Source organism: Aspergillus puulaauensis, chromosome 3 (genome assembly GCF_016861865.1).
Source record: "Aspergillus puulaauensis MK2 DNA, chromosome 3, nearly complete sequence".
Classification (NCBI taxonomy): Eukaryota; Fungi; Ascomycota; class Eurotiomycetes; order Eurotiales; family Aspergillaceae; genus Aspergillus; species Aspergillus puulaauensis.
In genome coordinates this window covers 1,439,796-1,456,807 of record NC_054859.1, presented here as the reverse complement: position 1 = coordinate 1,456,807, position 17,012 = coordinate 1,439,796, and the positions used below count along the sequence as shown (strand labels likewise).

The 17,012-nt window shown below is 49.8% G+C and overlaps 7 protein-coding genes across 7 annotated transcripts; 3 read left to right on the top strand and 4 right to left on the bottom strand.

Annotated features, from left to right (window-relative positions):
- Positions 1-105: 105 nt before the first annotated feature.
- Positions 106-2,094, top strand: APUU_30589A (putative MFS sugar transporter; the record flags this gene model as incomplete). The annotated part of the gene is made up of 8 exons (XM_041701699.1): positions 106-190; positions 253-452; positions 519-709; positions 773-857; positions 919-1,154; positions 1,207-1,263; positions 1,319-1,703; positions 1,759-2,094. 8 exons carry the CDS (start codon positions 106-108, stop codon positions 2,092-2,094), a joined length of 1,575 nt encoding a protein of 524 aa, XP_041554558.1.
- A 4,121-nt stretch (positions 2,095-6,215) lies between these two features.
- APUU_30588A (uncharacterized protein) lies at positions 6,216-6,603 on the top strand (the record flags this gene model as incomplete). The annotated part of the gene is made up of 2 exons (XM_041701698.1): positions 6,216-6,310; positions 6,384-6,603. 2 exons carry the CDS (start codon positions 6,216-6,218, stop codon positions 6,601-6,603), a joined length of 315 nt encoding a protein of 104 aa, XP_041554557.1.
- A 173-nt stretch (positions 6,604-6,776) lies between these two features.
- On the bottom strand, positions 6,777-8,761 carry APUU_30587S (putative transporter; the record flags this gene model as incomplete). The annotated part of the gene is made up of 6 exons (XM_041701697.1): positions 6,777-6,801; positions 6,854-6,937; positions 6,994-7,112; positions 7,178-8,018; positions 8,069-8,397; positions 8,462-8,761. The coding sequence occupies 6 exons, from the start codon at positions 8,759-8,761 to the stop codon at positions 6,777-6,779; spliced, it is 1,698 nt and encodes a 565-aa protein (XP_041554556.1).
- A 1,782-nt stretch (positions 8,762-10,543) lies between these two features.
- APUU_30586A (TauD/TfdA dioxygenase family protein) lies at positions 10,544-11,863 on the top strand (the record flags this gene model as incomplete). Its single annotated transcript, XM_041701695.1, has 4 exons — positions 10,544-10,746; positions 10,804-11,504; positions 11,558-11,691; positions 11,750-11,863. 4 exons carry the CDS (start codon positions 10,544-10,546, stop codon positions 11,861-11,863), a joined length of 1,152 nt encoding a protein of 383 aa, XP_041554555.1.
- A 533-nt stretch (positions 11,864-12,396) lies between these two features.
- Positions 12,397-12,925, bottom strand: APUU_30585S (uncharacterized protein; the record flags this gene model as incomplete). The annotated part of the gene is made up of 2 exons (XM_041701694.1): positions 12,397-12,764; positions 12,823-12,925. 2 exons carry the CDS (start codon positions 12,923-12,925, stop codon positions 12,397-12,399), a joined length of 471 nt encoding a protein of 156 aa, XP_041554554.1.
- A 103-nt stretch (positions 12,926-13,028) lies between these two features.
- Positions 13,029-14,958, bottom strand: APUU_30584S (HECT-type E3 ubiquitin transferase; the record flags this gene model as incomplete). Its single annotated transcript, XM_041701693.1, has 3 exons — positions 13,029-13,331; positions 13,392-13,673; positions 14,203-14,958. 3 exons carry the CDS (start codon positions 14,956-14,958, stop codon positions 13,029-13,031), a joined length of 1,341 nt encoding a protein of 446 aa, XP_041554553.1.
- Positions 14,959-15,339: 381 nt separating this feature from the next.
- APUU_30583S (questin oxidase family protein) lies at positions 15,340-16,700 on the bottom strand (the record flags this gene model as incomplete). Its single annotated transcript, XM_041701692.1, has 3 exons — positions 15,340-16,106; positions 16,162-16,289; positions 16,357-16,700. 3 exons carry the CDS (start codon positions 16,698-16,700, stop codon positions 15,340-15,342), a joined length of 1,239 nt encoding a protein of 412 aa, XP_041554552.1.
- Positions 16,701-17,012: the final 312 nt, after the last annotated feature.

The following is a 17,012-nucleotide window of genomic DNA, read 5'->3' as shown; positions in this document are numbered from 1 at the left end:
GACCTGGGGTAAATCGACTGGAGATGTGCCCTGCCATTTCGTATAAATACTCCACCCTCCGCATTCTTTCTCTCCCCACATTCAACTCTATACACATTCGCCACAATGGTTCACATCAACATGTTCGGCACGGGGCGCACGCTCCAGGCCGCTATCTGGGCTGCTTGTGGCATGGCCTTTATCCTCTTCGGTATTAATTTCTCTTCTTTCTACAGTTCGGGCGAACATCCAATTTGCTCTAACACTCTCCAGGCTACGACCAAGGCGTCTTCTCCGGAATCGTCGAGAACGAAAACTTCCTGGAGCACATGAACCACCCTAATGACAGTCTTATGGGCATCATAGTCTCGATCTACAACCTTGGCTGTTTTACCGGCTGTGTCATAAATTTTTGCGTTGCTGATAAACTCGGGCGACGGCGCGCGATGTGGGTGGCCATGGTTTGGGTTATTGTATGACAGGCCATTCCTTGCACACTGTGAAAAGATTCCGCACCACTAACAAGCCTGTTTTCCCAGATTGGAGCAACCCTCCAAACATCAGCATATAGCGTCCCCCACATGATGGTCGGTCGATTCGTCGCAGGTATCGGGACAGGCATTGAAACATCGACTGTCCCCATGTGGCAGGCCGAGCTCTGCGAGGCGTCGAAGCGCGGAAAACTGGTTTGCAGTGAGCCGTTGCTTGTAGGTGTTGGCATCGTCATCAGGTTTGTCCTCTCATTTCCGTCTTCTCTCTTTCATTGCGAAGTGGTCATGCTAACTTTCTGGAGTTACTTCTTCGATTTTGGAATGAGCTTTGTCGGCGGGCAAATTGCATGGAGACTCCCGATCGCCTGCCAGATGCTGTTTGCATTTGTAAGTTTCGCGTCACCTGGTTTATTTTCATGGTGTGTGAATACTCACCTCTCTCATGCAGTTCGTTATTTTCCTTGTCTTCGGAGTCCCCGAGTCTCCACGATACTGCTACCAAAAAGGACGCAACGATGAAGCACTTCAGATTCTAAGCGACGTTTACGGTAGGCCAAAGGATGACCCGCAAATCCAGGCCGAACAAACCGAGATTCTCGACGCCCTTGCCATCGAGCTAAAGCACGGCGAGTACAAGTGGAGGAACGTCCTCAAGAGGGACCAGGTTTCAACCGGGCACAGAGTGTACGTTGACTGACTCGAAACAATGGCACCGAACTAATTTGATTTCCTGCAGTCTCCTCGGTTATGGTATGCAATTCATGAATCAAGTCGGCGGTATCAATCTTATCGTGTACGTTTGGATCTTTCTTACAAATTAGCAACCACTGACAATCACCTCCACTCAGATACTTCATCCCCACTGTTCTCAGCAAGAACGTCGGCCTGAGTCATAATCTCTCCATGATCATTGGCGGCTGCGTTCAGATCATGTTCGTTCTCGGCAGCTTCTTCCCGACTTTCTTCGTCGATAGGGTTGGCCGCCGCGCACCCATGATGTGGGGTTCTTTTACGCTTGGGATCTGCATGATGATGGTTTCGATTCTTCTCAGCTTCAAGGGCAAGGAAAACGAGCATTCAACGTCCTCGGCCTCTATTGCCTTTTTCTTCGTCTACATGTTCGCTTTTGGAGCATCTGTAAATTGTATCCCGTGGGTATACGTGCCGGAGATTTTACCGCTCCATGCACGCGCGAAGGGGACGGCCGTGGGAATTTCGTCCAACTGGATTTGGGTAAGTAGTATCTATGTCTCGAGTGCGTACTTATGCTTGCTAACAAGTGCTGAAGAACTTCTTCGTCGTCATGATCACACCAGTAATCATCAACCGTCTTCAGTGGAAGGCATACCTCATTTTCATGTGCACCAATATCGCTTTTGTCCCGCTCGTATATTTCTGCTACCCTGAGACGGCCAATTTCACCCTCGAGGAGATCGACTATCTCTTCACCAATCGGGAACAGAGCGCTGTGGAACTCTCAAAGGAAATCCACAAGGAGCGGAAGAAGTATGGCTACGCTCGTCGCCTTACCGCCGAAACGACTGGTGTATTCGGAACAAGCGCTCCGAAAGATGAGCTAGCGGAGAAGTCGCCGACTGATGAACATGTTGAAAAGGCAGTATAGAGTATAGACAGCCTAGATAATGGGGAAGTGATCTGTCTTGGTGCTGGACACTGAGTCTAGATCGGCACTCTCTTGGAGGCTTCATCGGCCCGAATTGACCGTTACTGTGTTCGCCTGTCGCATCTGTAGATTAGCCACACATACATACTCTGTACAGTAGAATATGCGAAATAAAGTTGAGAAATGCAAATGACAAGTAAACCACGGTCTTGCCGAGATAAGTTGAACCTTGTTCTGCGTTGAATCTGCGTTTATCGTCGCATACTTTCTGAGACCGCAAAAGAGGGGCTGGTGATAGTCGCGATGACGATTTTCAGCGGCTCAGCGGCCCCATCAGAGGGGCACAGCTTGGTTTACGGAGCTGTTCGGCACGAGGCGTTTGCCCGAAAATCCTTGGTTGAATATGACAGTGCCTGTGTCAATGAAACTTGCGCGAGCCTCGGGTTATCTTCTCCCTGAGCCATACGGTGAGACTGTGAAAGTGGGAGTTGATGATGGAAGAGAAAGTAGATATACTTCATTTGGAAAGAGCTGGTCTTTCGAATTGTCTCCACTCGAACTGACTGCTTGAGCTTCCGTGTACCTCGTATTGCCTGAAGCAAAGCGGACGACGAACAACTTGAAGCTCTGGTGATCTGACCCTAGGTGATGGATCTACTCCGTATTCACTATTCACCGAATGGCCTTTGTTGACTAGCGGTGTGTTAAGATGGAGCTCGGCTCCGCCGAAGCGTTGCGAGCTTCATCGAGATTGCCAACTTCCGGCTCTTATTGAACAATCTGGAATCGGGGGCTGATTCAAAAAAAAAAAAAAAAAGGAAAGAAAAGTCTGAGCTCCTGATGGCTGATCTTGCATTATCAACCGTGCCACCTTTCCCGATCCGGAGAGACGGTTGGGGAGCAGGAAAAGGAAATAATAAAAACCACGCAAAGGAAAGGATGAGCGGAGAGGCAAAGAGGAGAAGACCCATTGGTTGATCGAGGGGTGCGAGAAGGCAGACGGTTCTCCCAATTCAAAGGCCGAAATCGTCATGATTTGACGAGCAGGTTGCTGCAAACCCAAAAATTCGACCTGTCACATTCCAAATAGATGGATATCAAGTTGTCAACTCGACGGTCAAGTGTCTTTCCTTTTCCGATGATGAATCCAGGCGACTGACGCTAGTTAGCGTGGAAAACGGGTCTTTGACGATTGGACTTGTGTGTCGGGCGATTTGGAATTCGGAGCATCAACTTTGGGAGTCGACTGTCTGGAGCATGGCTCCTTATTAGGAGTCAGATCATCTCGTATTGCATCTCCCATGCAAAACGCAGCAGGGATTATGATGTGAGTTGATGTCCGACATCGTCGGGGAACACCATGTTTTGCATTCTTTGAACATCGCTATGCATCATCGCCCTCAGGCGAGTTCCGAAAAGAAGGATCAAACCCGATGCCGAGCCCGCAGGAGGTGGCCAGCTCCACATCGTTTATGTATCAATTTTCATCTCACAGGAGCCTGCGTGACAACCTCCATGCGTCACTCCAAGGCCGAAAGCCAAGACCTGAGAAATAAATTGATCGACGCTGTGCTAGGTGGGGATGCGCAGGATTCAACAGGACATTTACCCCAGACCATGATAGAGTTCAGCTTCAGCAGCGGCACAGCCCACTGCTCAGTTTGAGACCCGTGCTGCATGCAGGCCCGGCTCAACCGTGGAGACACAAAGAACAGGGTCTACTCAGAATGGAGCATTTCGAACACGACTGGAGCCGAAGCTTTCGCATGCGTTGAATTCCGAGCTTTGTTTCGAAAATTCTAGCTCTCGGAGGCGACTGGTATGTGATCGACAGGGAAGATACCTTAACTTCGCAGGAGTACGGAATACGTCCCATCCACCAAATTTCAATCGAGACGCCAGTGACTCCGTGGCAAGGGTGTGGATGGCGCCTTGCAGGTCCAGCCGAGAACACTCAGAAACTCACAACAGAACGCCCCCCGAATGAGGTATAGTCCTTAATTCGACTGTCTCCGATGGGCCGGAACCCCAAAATTAATATACAGATAGTTTGACGCAGGATTGCACGCCCAAAAAGAAGCTCCAGGGATATACCATGCCTGTGGAACAGGGTTGGATGAACAGTGGCGCCGCTGAGCAACCCTTCCCCTGCAGTGTATCGGACGGGCGATTTTTTACTGGTAGAGTTCGTTCTTCCTGAACTCGCAACCTTCCCTGATCTTGCCTTACGGTCTATCCTGTGATTGGGTACAGTTTATATGGTGAATGGTCAGCCAGCATGGCCGCTGACTGCACTCGAACGGGCGAAGCGAGGGACCATAATAAACGCTGGGGCCACAATCTGTGACAGCAGAGGCACATGGGGCCAATGGAGCACTAGGATCCGCTAGGCCCATCGACCGGCAGTTTCTGGTTCTCGCCTCTACATCATTATCACAAGCTTGGGTTGATTTGTGTCTGACTTCGCTCAGTCTCAGTAAAGATGGGATAGATCTCTTGACCTGACAACTTCGAGAACCAGTCACATCTGCATGTATATTCTTAGATTTTGCCGATGACTGAATTCACATTGATTGTTGCGTAAACGGTTCCAAAAAGTATGTGTGCCACTGCCAGTTGCCCAATCAGCGATCTCGCTGCTATTTTTCCCGTATGTTATTTTTGCTTTTCCGAGGCGTTTCGCTTTTTTGGAGCCACCAGGGTTTGCGAAGCGACACACAAACCGGTATCTATCACTCTCGCACTCGACCCACTGGCCTTGTCAAGGAGTGGATGCAAGTCATGGACGGGAAGATCCGAACAATCCGAATGAATCCTGCCGCTGACATGACATGTTTGATAGCAGGGGGTTCGGGGCATGGAGGAGGCGCTGGAGGGGTCGGCATGCGACTGTTCTTTGGATGTATTGAATCCAGGCTAATTGTCACCCCAATCGATCGGTCTAAGCTAATGTGAAGATCTCCCGGGGGGGCCACTGTAAAGGATTTGGCTGCATTCCCAGCCGGGTCCCAGGCTATTTAACCACAAGCCGATCTATATAAGGAAGGAACCCCAGGGGATTAAGCTCTGCAACTGAATCGCAACCAGAAATCCTCGGCCCCCGATACTTTGACATTCAATCGCATCACGTTGACCATGTTTGAGCATCCTGCCCTCGACCATCTGCCTTCTTCTCAGCCCATCCAAAGGGCTCATGTTGTTCTGTCCGTGAAGCCGCTCAGCGGCCCGGAGAGCAATGAAACAATGACAGTGAGTAGACAGCAGATGCCCCGCGACCTTGAGCACATCTAACCACACTCCATGCTCTTAGATGCCCGGCGTGCGCTGCCCAAAATGCCAAGGCTCGGGAAAGGAAGTTTGGGTCATTCCAGGCAAATATTGTCATATTTGTGGAACTCCTTGCTGATAGGGTCATCTCAAAGTAAGGCAGTCAGCACCTTGAAGTGCGGTCTAGTTCTTTTAGCATTTGTGACTGACAAAATGTGTCCAGATTTAATGAAAACCACGAATCCCTACCTGGAAAGAGGGACTCGTTTCCTCGAGGGGGAGTAACTCTCCAACCTCGCCGCCTCAATAGACAGGCAACTGCAACCCCTTTCGCATTTTTTGCATTCACCCAATGCGGGAAAATGGTATGGACGAAACAAACATCCTAATTGCCGTCACGCTCGTCGCGTCGAGGGGTACTCGCCTGCTGACCCGGTGGGGAATGAGCGCATGATACAGAAGGGGTATTGTGCCATAACAACGAAGACAGGCGAGAACGGGACAATGGATCAATCATGGGCCAATGTATTTCTAGACAAAGTCCAGGCTTCAGCATCTGGCAGGTAATAATGGGAAAAGTCACTGGGTTTCTACACACAAAAGTCATATTTGTCCATGGGCGGGAGCCGGAACATTTGCCATGTACGGCGATGCATGCTCTCCATTGCACCTTCCTAAATGTGTCAGCTATTGAAGCCTTATGTTTCAGGCATTAATATTGGCACATTTAGGCCTAAGGCAGCAGTGCTGTTGTGCCTAAATAACGTCATCGCCCTGAATCCCCACCAAGTACTTACGAGGAGTGTATTTCCAATCCATCGCGCATCGAGTCAAGAATACATACCTCGACGATAATGGTAGAGATATATTCCATCGGCTCTCGCAACGAGTGCGAACGCCTCGTCAAGGACTGGGGGTTTCGGCATGTTTTCACCTGGGCAGATGGGAGGTAAGTCGAGCGCTCCACTATATATGCTGGAAGATATGTACGTCGGTTCTGTGATTTTTGCTGACAAGGGTAGCAATGCATATTACCCTCCTCATACGCATGGCGGCCTAACAACTCATCTCATCCGCCGGGGTACCTTCACAATTACTTATCCTGACGATAACGCTAAGCTGCACAATGGAGAGGTCAAGAAGGAGACCTTTGGAACAGGGGCGAGGATAGATGTGCCGGCTGGCAAGCGACACGAGGTTTGGATCGGGGATGAGGGGTGTGAGTATGTCATTGGTGAATAATAAATTGTTCTCTATAATCCTGTATGACATTCTTTATGCATCTATATTCTTGAGATGTCTTCTAAATATACCCTTCTTGCGGAGGTATCTGGTAGGTCTATTAACGTGAGCAAATATACAGGGTAGGCATAGCCTGAGGACACCAATAGTCCTTGACATCCGGTGTCGGACTTTTAGTAAGTAAATCTAAAATCGAGTCTGAAGAGGTAATTAGTTATTGCTGAGGTGCATATGCGAGTGAGACCCATACCGTTTGTTTCCTTTGTCGCCATTAGCAGCCAGGTATGCTGTCCTTTCCTCACTCGACATTCTATCCCATATTTCTGCCCTCTTCCTGTAACATGTATTAGCATGAATGGGCCAGGGATTATCTCTTAGATGTACACATACTTGTTGCGCCACACGTAGTAGTACTTGGCTCCGATGAAGAGTACCAAGCTCCAAGCTGCCAATGCTATAAGAACACGATTTCCAACGCGGTAGTGCGGCTTATCTTGTTCTCGATATATCTATAAATGCCAGTCAGATATACGAATCCGGTCAAAGTGACGCGGGGAACAGCTGGGTCACTTACGTTGTTACCGATAATGTTGGATACCTGAACAAACATGTTGTACAACGCACTAGCAACAGTTCTTGTCGACACGGAGCCCGCATTTCGGGAGGTCATGGCTACAACAACAGCATGCACATAAGGAGCACCAATTAGGAGCACGTTCAGAATCCATAATGCCCATGGACTACTGTTGTCTGGAAGGACAGCGAGTGCGATCAGTGGCACCAGGCACCAGACTTCAGTCACAATTCCGAGCAGGAAGCGGACATCAAAGCGCTCAGAAATCCATGTCCAAAGAAGAAGATTGATGATGAAAACCACGTAAGCCGGGATGGTCAACAAATTGGTTTGGAACGTGGAGAATCCCAATGATTTCAGCTGAATAGAGATATAACTCGTTGCCGGGGTATTAGGGATCATCCAGGTCAAACCCAGCAAGTAGATGGGCCACATATCGTAGTCCCAAAGAGCTTTCCAGAGCATCTTGGGAGTGACTGCTTGACGGTTGTGCATCGTTCCCTTACTAGGGTCGTCTCGGATGACTCGATTGACTAAGATCTTCTCCTCATGCTCACTAAACCATCCATCCTTACCCCGGAGAATTCCCTTTGTCTGGGTTGGCGAAGGAGGCATCCAGAATGCGGCGATGATGGCAATAACTCCAGTAATCAGACCTTCGTAAGCAAAGAGGTATCTCCACCCTCCGGATCCATCATCCCGTCTAATATGGAGGAACCCAAACGCGAGGAAGGCGCCGATGATTGCGGTTCCTTGGTAGGAGACCCAGAAAAAGCTGAGTCGGATTGGTAGTTCCTTCGACTTGTACCAAAACGAAAGAAATAGGATCGTATCGGGAATGCTGATGGTCGTCAGTGAGAAGGAAACTCTTTAATAATAGGGTTAACTCACAAACCACCCTCAAACAATCCCAAAAGTGCTCTGCAGATGTAGTATCCGGTCCTATTTTCAAGAAAAGCTTGGCAAGCAGCAATCAAGCTCCAAGAAAACATCTGAATGGGAATCCATCGGTCCGGTCCAAGCTTCTTGGATATCAGCTGGGATGGGAGCTCCGCGAAAAGGAATGCGCAGTAAAAGATTGTTTGCCCGGTATTATAATCGTTGGTATCCATGCCAAGGTCCGTGAGCATGGTATCAGATGTAGCTTGAACCACATTGCCACGGTCCAGCTGTAGCGCAAAAAACGTAATGCACGCAAAGGTGCATACTCTCCAATCAACCTAGCCCTTCAGTTAGCGCCCTCCATGACTCGGTAACGATATTTGGAGTATGAGTGGAGTATACCTTTCTGATGAGCCGCTTCTCTTCTTCCTCTGTCCAGTCGAAGTCGGGGTCCCAACGGTGTATGCCCTCGTATTCCGGTATTGGTTTATAGAATCTTGGGTCCTCCGTCTGCTCAAATGCGGACTCGCTGAATTCCTTGAAGCGCCTGCGATCCTTGCCTTCGAGATTCGAAGAAACATCTGAGTCGATGATAGCATCTGGACCTTTTTTCGTCTCGTCATCGACAGGGGCAGCAGTAGTACTGATCTCATTGACGACGGTGGCATCATCTATAGCCATCTTGTCGTTCGAGCTCGCCATAGCGGGAGACAAATCAGAGCCACTGGGTGGTGAGCTAAGGATTTTGGCAGTATGAACGACTCCGCGGAGGACGGGCAGTTGGAGGCTTTAAAGCGTCCTGCTACCCGGTCTGTCGTGTTGGTGATTATTTTTTGTTTCCTCCTTCTTCGCCCATTCCATCACGCCATTTGAACATCCATTTCGCCAACGGCTCTAAGAGATCGAGAACTGCCCACATAACTGTGGGTAACATTTAAGAACAATAGCCAATCGTGGATTGAAAGTGCAGTGTGGGACAAAAGGAGGAAACGTGGGAGCGGCCTTCTTACCCACCTGCGAGATTCCACAGTAATACAGTATGGCCCCCTTTCCCTTTTGAGCCGTAAAAAAATTGCTTTGATTGGTAAATAGACTAACCGTTCTCGACAGCATTGTCTACAAGCTTGTTAATAATGGACGCAGTACCTGAAAAGCCCAATAATAATAGGCAAAAAGGCGAGCAAGGAGGAAGTTCAGCTTGTGCTAATTCTGGATCACGAATAATCTCCGCATCAACCGCAACAGGATAGACGCCGACGTGGAGGCAGGAGGCAAAGAAGACGCTTTCTCGTCGAGAATGCCTCATAGTGCAAAGCTGGCCCAGTCATAGATGCTTAACTGGGCCGCGGCAGTCCAGAGCTACATGGGGGTTGACATCACGCAAACTATGCGGTGGTTGCGTTATGAGAGACGAGTGAGGAGACGGGGATAATGTCAAATGCACCTTAGTGTCTGTTTTAGTCTTGTGCAGACTGGAGCCACTTTCGGTCGGCTATCTTGAGGCTGGACAATGTCGTCTTAAGAGTTGAGATTATTGGCATGAAACGGCAGTATATGTCGCCATCGTCGCCATCGTCACAACATCTAGCTAACCAATGATTGGTACCCGACTGTTTCCTGATCAATTAGGATGTCTAGACGAACCAAGTTCATTAGCCTTGGTTCTCATGGAGGGTTTGGAGGTGCCTTGCCTTCAGCATCCCAATCCCAACTTCCCTAGGGACACCGTTAGGATAGGCGATGTCTATTTGACAGAAAGGACGTCTAAATGAAGGACGATTTGAATTCGCAGCAATTGTAGTGGAACCGCGGGTGGAATCAATGGGCGAGGCTTGTTCGAGTCTTGAGACGCGACTTAGTTGGGTGGGGTGAAGAAGCGCAATCTTCCGTTTGCGCAAATAAGAGCGACAATGGCGCCATGCTTGGCCCATCAACTTGCTCTCTCTCTCTCTCTCTCTCTCTCTCACCACTTCTTCCTCCACGCTTTGGGCTCTTACTATTTTCATTGCCGACCACGGATCCAAACTTTCGAAGCCAAGTCGCCTCACTGACGTTTCAAGATTGATAAACAGGCTAAACGGCACTCCCTGGCAGCGACAGAGGGTTCGCCGAATGAAATGCACGGACGATATCGACAATGCTCATCGCTCAGTCCCATCACGCAATATACAAAACATCTCGTTTACATCTGATCTGCGGGTTGTTCTCGCCCGAATGACTACTACTCCAATTACCTATTGCGTTATGTGTACGAACATCCTCGTGTAGTTATGGGATGTGAACCCCGCCTTGCTGACTCAAGGCCTATCCAGGCCAGGGACAAGGATCAATCATACCCCGCAAAAATTGCGCCAGAGTGCCTGCGAACCGGATAACCGGAAGGGAGGAAGGCTGTATATAACTCGCCGATCGTCCTCAGTCATGTCTGTGGCTGTTTCAAAGAATTAAAGAGTCAAAAGCTGGCAATTGTTGAAATCAAACATAATGGCACCATCTCTTGCTGAGCCCGTTAACAGCCTTCGCGCACCACCCAAGTCGCTTCTTAAGACAAATGGGGGTCACAACAAGGAGAATCTGATTGGATACGGGGAGACCTACAAGCATGCGGACGAGATAAAGGGTACCACCAAATACTCGGCTGCATCATTCCCTAACTACCTACCCGTTTGGGACAATGAAACCGAAAGGTCAGTATGCCCATGAATCATGTGCTAGAAGAACATATCTAAATAAGTCTTGAATAGATATCCACCACTACAACCCTTTGAGCACTATGACCACGGAAGGGACGCCGACTCAACTTTCCCGGATCTATTCCCCAAGGATGGAGACTTCCACCTGGACGAGCTCACCCCCAGCATCGGCTCCGAAGTTAGCGGTATCCAGCTAAGCCAATTGACAAAGGAGGGCAAGGACCAGCTCGCATTGTTCGTTGCCCAGAGAAAGGTCGTTGCATTCCGCGATCAGGACTTTGCGCACCTCCCCATCGACAAGGCCCTCGAGTTCGGTGGCTACTTCGGCCGCCATCATATCCACCAAGCCTCCGGTGCCCCAAAGGGCTACCCCGAGGTTCACATCGTGCACCGTGGAGCAGAGGACACCAGCGGCGCCGACTTCCTCGCTGGCCACACCAACTCTATCACCTGGCACTCAGATGTGACCTTTGAGGAGCAACCCCCCGGCACAACCTTCCTTTACCTCCTCGATGGCCCTTCGACCGGCGGAGACACCCTCTTCGCAGACATGGCTTCAGCCTACAGGCGTCTCTCCCCCGAGTTCCAAAAACGCCTCCACGGTCTCAAGGCTGTGCACTCCGGTGTCGAGCAAGTCAACAACAGCCTGAACAAGGGCGGCATTGCCCGTCGTGACCCTATCACAACAGAGCACCCCATTGTTCGAACTCACCCGGCAACGGGCGAGAAGGCCCTCTACGTGAACCCTCAATGTATGCTCCAGTCCAATCCATTCCAAGACATTGGAGCTAACAGTATGTGCCAGTCACTCGACACATCGTCGGCTACAAGAAGGAAGAATCCGACTTCCTTCTCAAGTTCCTCTACGACCACATCGCCGTATCCCAGGACATCCAGACCCGTGTCAGATGGCGCGCCGGCACAGTTGTCGTTTGGGATGTAAGTTACTTCATTATATCCGTCAATCTAAAGCTCCAAGGACTGACCTTTCTTCCAGAACCGAGTTGCCTGCCACAGTGCCCTATTTGACTGGGCCGACGGGCAGAGACGCCATTTGGCCAGAATCACACCTCAGGCTGAGCGGCCATATGAGACTCCGTTTGAGGCTTAGTTGGTTGATACCGCAATTATGAAGTAAGATGACGTTGACGATTTGACGGTTGACACTATGCATGCAAATATTGTAAATAGATGAACAGAGTGTATATGTGGGGCGAAGGTTGAAGGGGTTAAATTGTGCCCCTTGCCACGCAGAGAGCATGGATATCAAAATTAATACAAATGAACAGCTTTGATCTTCCAAAAGTTTTATAGCGAAATGCCTACCTTGTAGAGTAGTCTACTTCAACGAAATTATTCGAAGGCTGTTTCACTTCTCTTCTTAGGGCTAGTCCCATTCGAACATCAGCAAAGGGCGCTTCAGAAGAGCCCCAAATAATAATGATATTAATCGTCATCTCGCCAGACACCTGTAGCACCGGTTCTGCATCACGCCGACTCTACCATAACAAGAAAGGGTAGACGCCCAACCTGCCGAATGGCAATATGCCCACAAAAACCCCCCAAACACCAAACCAAAAAGGGCATTCCTTTCCCGAAACCGTTGACCATCAATTAGGAATAAAATTCAGGATAATACATAATTTAAGTCTTTGGCATAGACCCCTTCGCCGCCTCGGGAGGTGTAATGAAAATAGTTGGGGGAGTCATCACTGGATGATATGACCCATCGCGATTCGAAGATCCAGAGGGTGTAAAGTTCGTGTTTGTGATAGCAGGTTGATTCGGACGTTCTGTATCCGCTCCGATATCGAGTCTAGCGAAAGCACCAGATAGCGGATCGAGTATGGCCTGTTGATTCGTTGTGATGGTCGAATCCTCAATGTGTTCCCAGCTAACGGCGTCTTCGTATTCCCCGCTTGAATCGATGGACTGATGAGTGGCACGTGTTGTAGCCATGGTGACTAGGAGCTGTTGCAAATCCTGGTGACTGTAAATATGCCCTAAAGTAGCTATTGCAACGATGGTTAGTTTTTAGTGTTTTATAGATGTGACAACTTTGGCACTCACAACGGCTCTGCGCGTCTTGGAAGACAGTGACAGCTTCAATAAAAGAGTGATGCTGGTTCTGTAAATAATGTCGTTCGTTATGAGAATGTTGAGTGACCAACATCAAAGGCGAATAAGCCAATTACGGCCACACGGTCTCCGAACACTCATTGAATCTGTTCAGGAAGGAGCCCACTTATCTCCGAGGTCGCAGGTCGTGCCTTCCCTCAAGCCCGTTTCAGTCTCTCAAAGCGGTGCAAAATCCCCACTTTCCAGTGTTCCTGGAAGGTTCTTGCTGACTGTGGAAGCATTCTGTTGCTTGCCTCCAGCGCAGCTAAGAGAGAGTCATAGGTGCTCACGGGAAGCCTGAGTTCTTCCAACGACAGAGAGGATGTCTTCCCAGGCTCAGGATGAAGCAACGCCTCGGCATTATCCTTGGTTTGGAAGAATATCTTCATAGCCCGCTGCGAAGCAATGCTATATTCCGTGCTTGATTTGGAATACCGCATATCAGGGTTGAAAACCCACAGCTACACACCAGTCAACCGGCTAGGCCAGGAATCAAGTCCCAAATGAATCGGACGACTTACCAAAATACAATCTTTCTTTCCACGGTGGATGATGAATCTTCGAGCGCTCTCGCGTTCGATGAGCTCCAGCAGCTGAGCAGCGACCACGAGCTCTGTCGGGTGGCTTTCCCAATGTATACTCCCAGATTCTCCAGTCGATGGAAGCTCCGCATCAAGGCTCGTTTTAAACAGTCTCCACCCCTTAGCTATGGTGTCTTGTACACCAACCAGTACATCACATCCGTCACATAAAAGCTCTTCATCAGGCGGCAAGAGGAATCCATCGTTGCGTTCTTGTGTGACCTGATAATTCGGGACATTAGCAGCCATTTCGATCAAGAGACGTCTATGTATTCAAATGGAGGGAAATTTTCGAGATAAGGTTCTATTGAGGCGTAGCTACTAATTCGTTTGACTACAGACATCTGATAGGGACCCCGCATGTACCTTGTCATAATCGCGTTGAAGCCATCCCTCTGGATCAAACAACGGAGAAACAACGAGGCGTAGTCTCACTCTGGATACCTGCAGCATGTAAAGGTCACAACAATAATAGACAGGAATAGAGTGCGAAATCCATCTGACGAGGATAACTCTGCACAAAACCCTAATCGTCTTATTGTTATAACCACCATCCATGCTCAACGGCACCGAAAACAAGACATTTAGTTATAGGGCAATTGTATCGAAGGCCTGATCATGGAAGGGACAAGGTCTCCTTCTTTTTGCCCACCAAGCGCAACTAAATATTGGTGCAACAACATACTTCCTACGAAAAGGAAAATAACGCCGGATTGCGGAGATAACGGGGAAATGATGAGCCCTGGCTTACCTTTTTTAGGCCCTTACAGTCTATCTCGGAGACAAGAAAGGTGGCCACGTCCACAAGCACAGTTCCTGGCGTTGCCAAAACCTGGTTGGAGGCACCATAACCTTTGACCTTGGAATTTTCATCCTCAGTCAAATGTTTATGGGCATCGGCGTCGTCCTCATGCGGATCCGGCTTATGGCAATGCCAGAAATCCATCATCTCAGCCCAGTTCCCGCTGGGCAGATCCTTCCACACCCATCCCGAAGGCTGCACCGTACTGTTCTCACTAGATGGAGACGCGGTTGTTGCAGTTGGCATGTCAATAATAATCCTCTCGCAGCGTCTGCATCGTAATTTAGTAGATGGCGCCATATCGCCCGCAGACCACGGAACAAAACTATCCATAGGCTCATCCACCGCACTCCGCTGCCTCAATTCAGCATCATCGTCAACCTGCATCCGGTACGAGAATTCTCTCCCGAGACCTGTATCCTGCCCAGCACCATTTCCATGTCCATTCCGCGCTGCATTCGCATTGGTACTGCTCAAAAGACGCCTCGACCCCTCCGTAACCCTCACCGGCAACTTAATGGTCTCCGAAACATAACCAACCGGTTCAGGCAGGGTAAGCGACGCCGACACCGCGCGACGCGACTCGGACAGCGCGATCTCAGGATGCGAGCCGGCGGGCGCAGAAATCTGGACGCTGACTTGGCGGATATTAGGCAGGTATTCGGCATGCAGGCTGAGTGGACCTGCTTCGTTTTCTGGACTCATTGTGGTGTGTTGCTTCTGTGGTTGTGAGAGGATGTGTTGGTTTCGCGTGCGAGGCGATTTGGTGGTCAATAGGGCAAACAATGCAAACTGGTTGTTGTGTCCACGTGACCATATAGAGATGATTCTGCCTGAGGCATTGACTACTGTTTAGATATCCATAAGTATTGCAGTAACTCATGATAACTCGTGAGGTATCTCTTTTTGTAAATCCATACCACTATATAACTCCAATCAGCAGCACCTAGCTAACTCCCAATATCCAAAGTGAGAAATGAGACCCACAGCACAAATTACTTTTAGCCAAGAGAGGGATATAACCAACCATATAGGAGTACAAAACAAGAAACATTATAAGAATTATTTTAAGTTACTGGTGGGAAATTATACAAACCCACCCCATCCTGTAAACCCATCCGCAAACTTAACAGCAGCCTTCAAATAGTACCCATCGGGGTCGCCCCACGTCCTTGCCATATCCCTGAAGACACGGAGAGCCTTGATATAATGCGTCTCCGTGGAATGTTCGCCGTGGAGCGCTTTATCCTTAACATAATCCCAGCTCTTGTTGGTGATATCCTGTTTCCGGATAGTGTCGAGGCGGATTTCCGGTCTTAGCTGGCCGATGTATACAGCCAGGGTCAGGAGCCACCACTGGCGCACGAGTGGGATTTGGAATTTCGCGGGTATTAGCGGGAGGAGAACGCGAACGGCATAGCTGGATGTGAGGACGTGGACGAAGAAGAAGTCGTATTTCTGGTCTGGGGTGGCGGGGTTTAGGGTTGCTGTTAATAGAGCGACGGCGAGTTCTTGGCTTTCTCGGAGGCATTTCATTGCGTCGCTTCCTGTGGGGATTTTCCATGCGTTCCAGTGATTGAGGATTGTTGCTTCGGCTTCGCGGAAGACGACTTCTGTATTGTGGTCGCCGGGTGTTGTGAAGAGGTTTGTTAGACGTTTGTCCGTGCGTACTTTGGTCAGGATTTCGATGGGGGAATGTGAATAGTAGGAGGCTTCGGCTTGGGAATAGGATGGGTCGTCAAGGTATTTGTGGGTTGGGCTGTAGCAGACTGATGCGAGGGAGAGGGCCTCCATTGCGACTTCGCGGCTAGACACTTCGAAGGCGTAGGCGAGGTGGATGAGGGGGTGGCCGACTGTTTCAATGGTCAGTAAACCGGTTATTCAGAGGTGTAGCTGGTGTTGACGTACGGTCACAGGCTAAGGCGTTGAAGAGAGGCTCCTTTCCTTCGAATAAATAGTTGGCGACCACCTTTTTCCAGTCGTAGCCATGGCGGACAAGCTCGTCTTCGAAGAAGTCGACATACGCTCGTTGGTATCTAGCAATCTTCATTAGCCACCTCCACGGTGGTATAAAGTAGAGAACGGTATAGCAAGGTAGCTTACTCCCTCTTGCCCAAATAATCCCTCCAATCGTACGTACTGATCTCCCCCGGCGAGTCGGCCCACCCATCGAGCGGCTTCAGCTCACACTCATACAGGCGATTCAAATTCTCCGCATCAGCACCCAACAGGAAGTACGAGGACAGCGAGTGCGGGGCATGGTTATGGAATCTGCGCTCGTTCCAGAGGATCGCATTGTTGGCGTGGTTGAGCTTAAGCAGGTGCTTTAGGGCTCGCGCGGCCTTTTCGTGCGCTGTGTCGATTTCAACTGCTTCAACAGGGGGTATAGTGAAGACGACCCGCTCGCCCCAGGGCAGCAGGTTTCTCAAAAAGGCGGACGTGAGCATGGTGCAAGCTCACAATGGCACTGCGGATCTTATCTGTTGATGAGGAGAAAGCTTGGCGTTGAGGTGGGTGGGTTCGCGCGATGGCGTACGAGGGTGAGCTTGGTTGTTCAGCAACGGGCTATGAAGCTGGCATGCCCATGTACGTTCGCGGGAGACGATCCGAGTATCAGCTCAGGGCTGGAGGGTGCAAGTGCGACTCCAACGTTGATGGAAGCAAAGGTTGAGGCGGAAGAAGAGCTGGGGAGAGCTCTGCTGAGTGTTGGGGCGCATGACGTAATGATCCTCCATAGAAGTGTACAACCGCCACGCTGT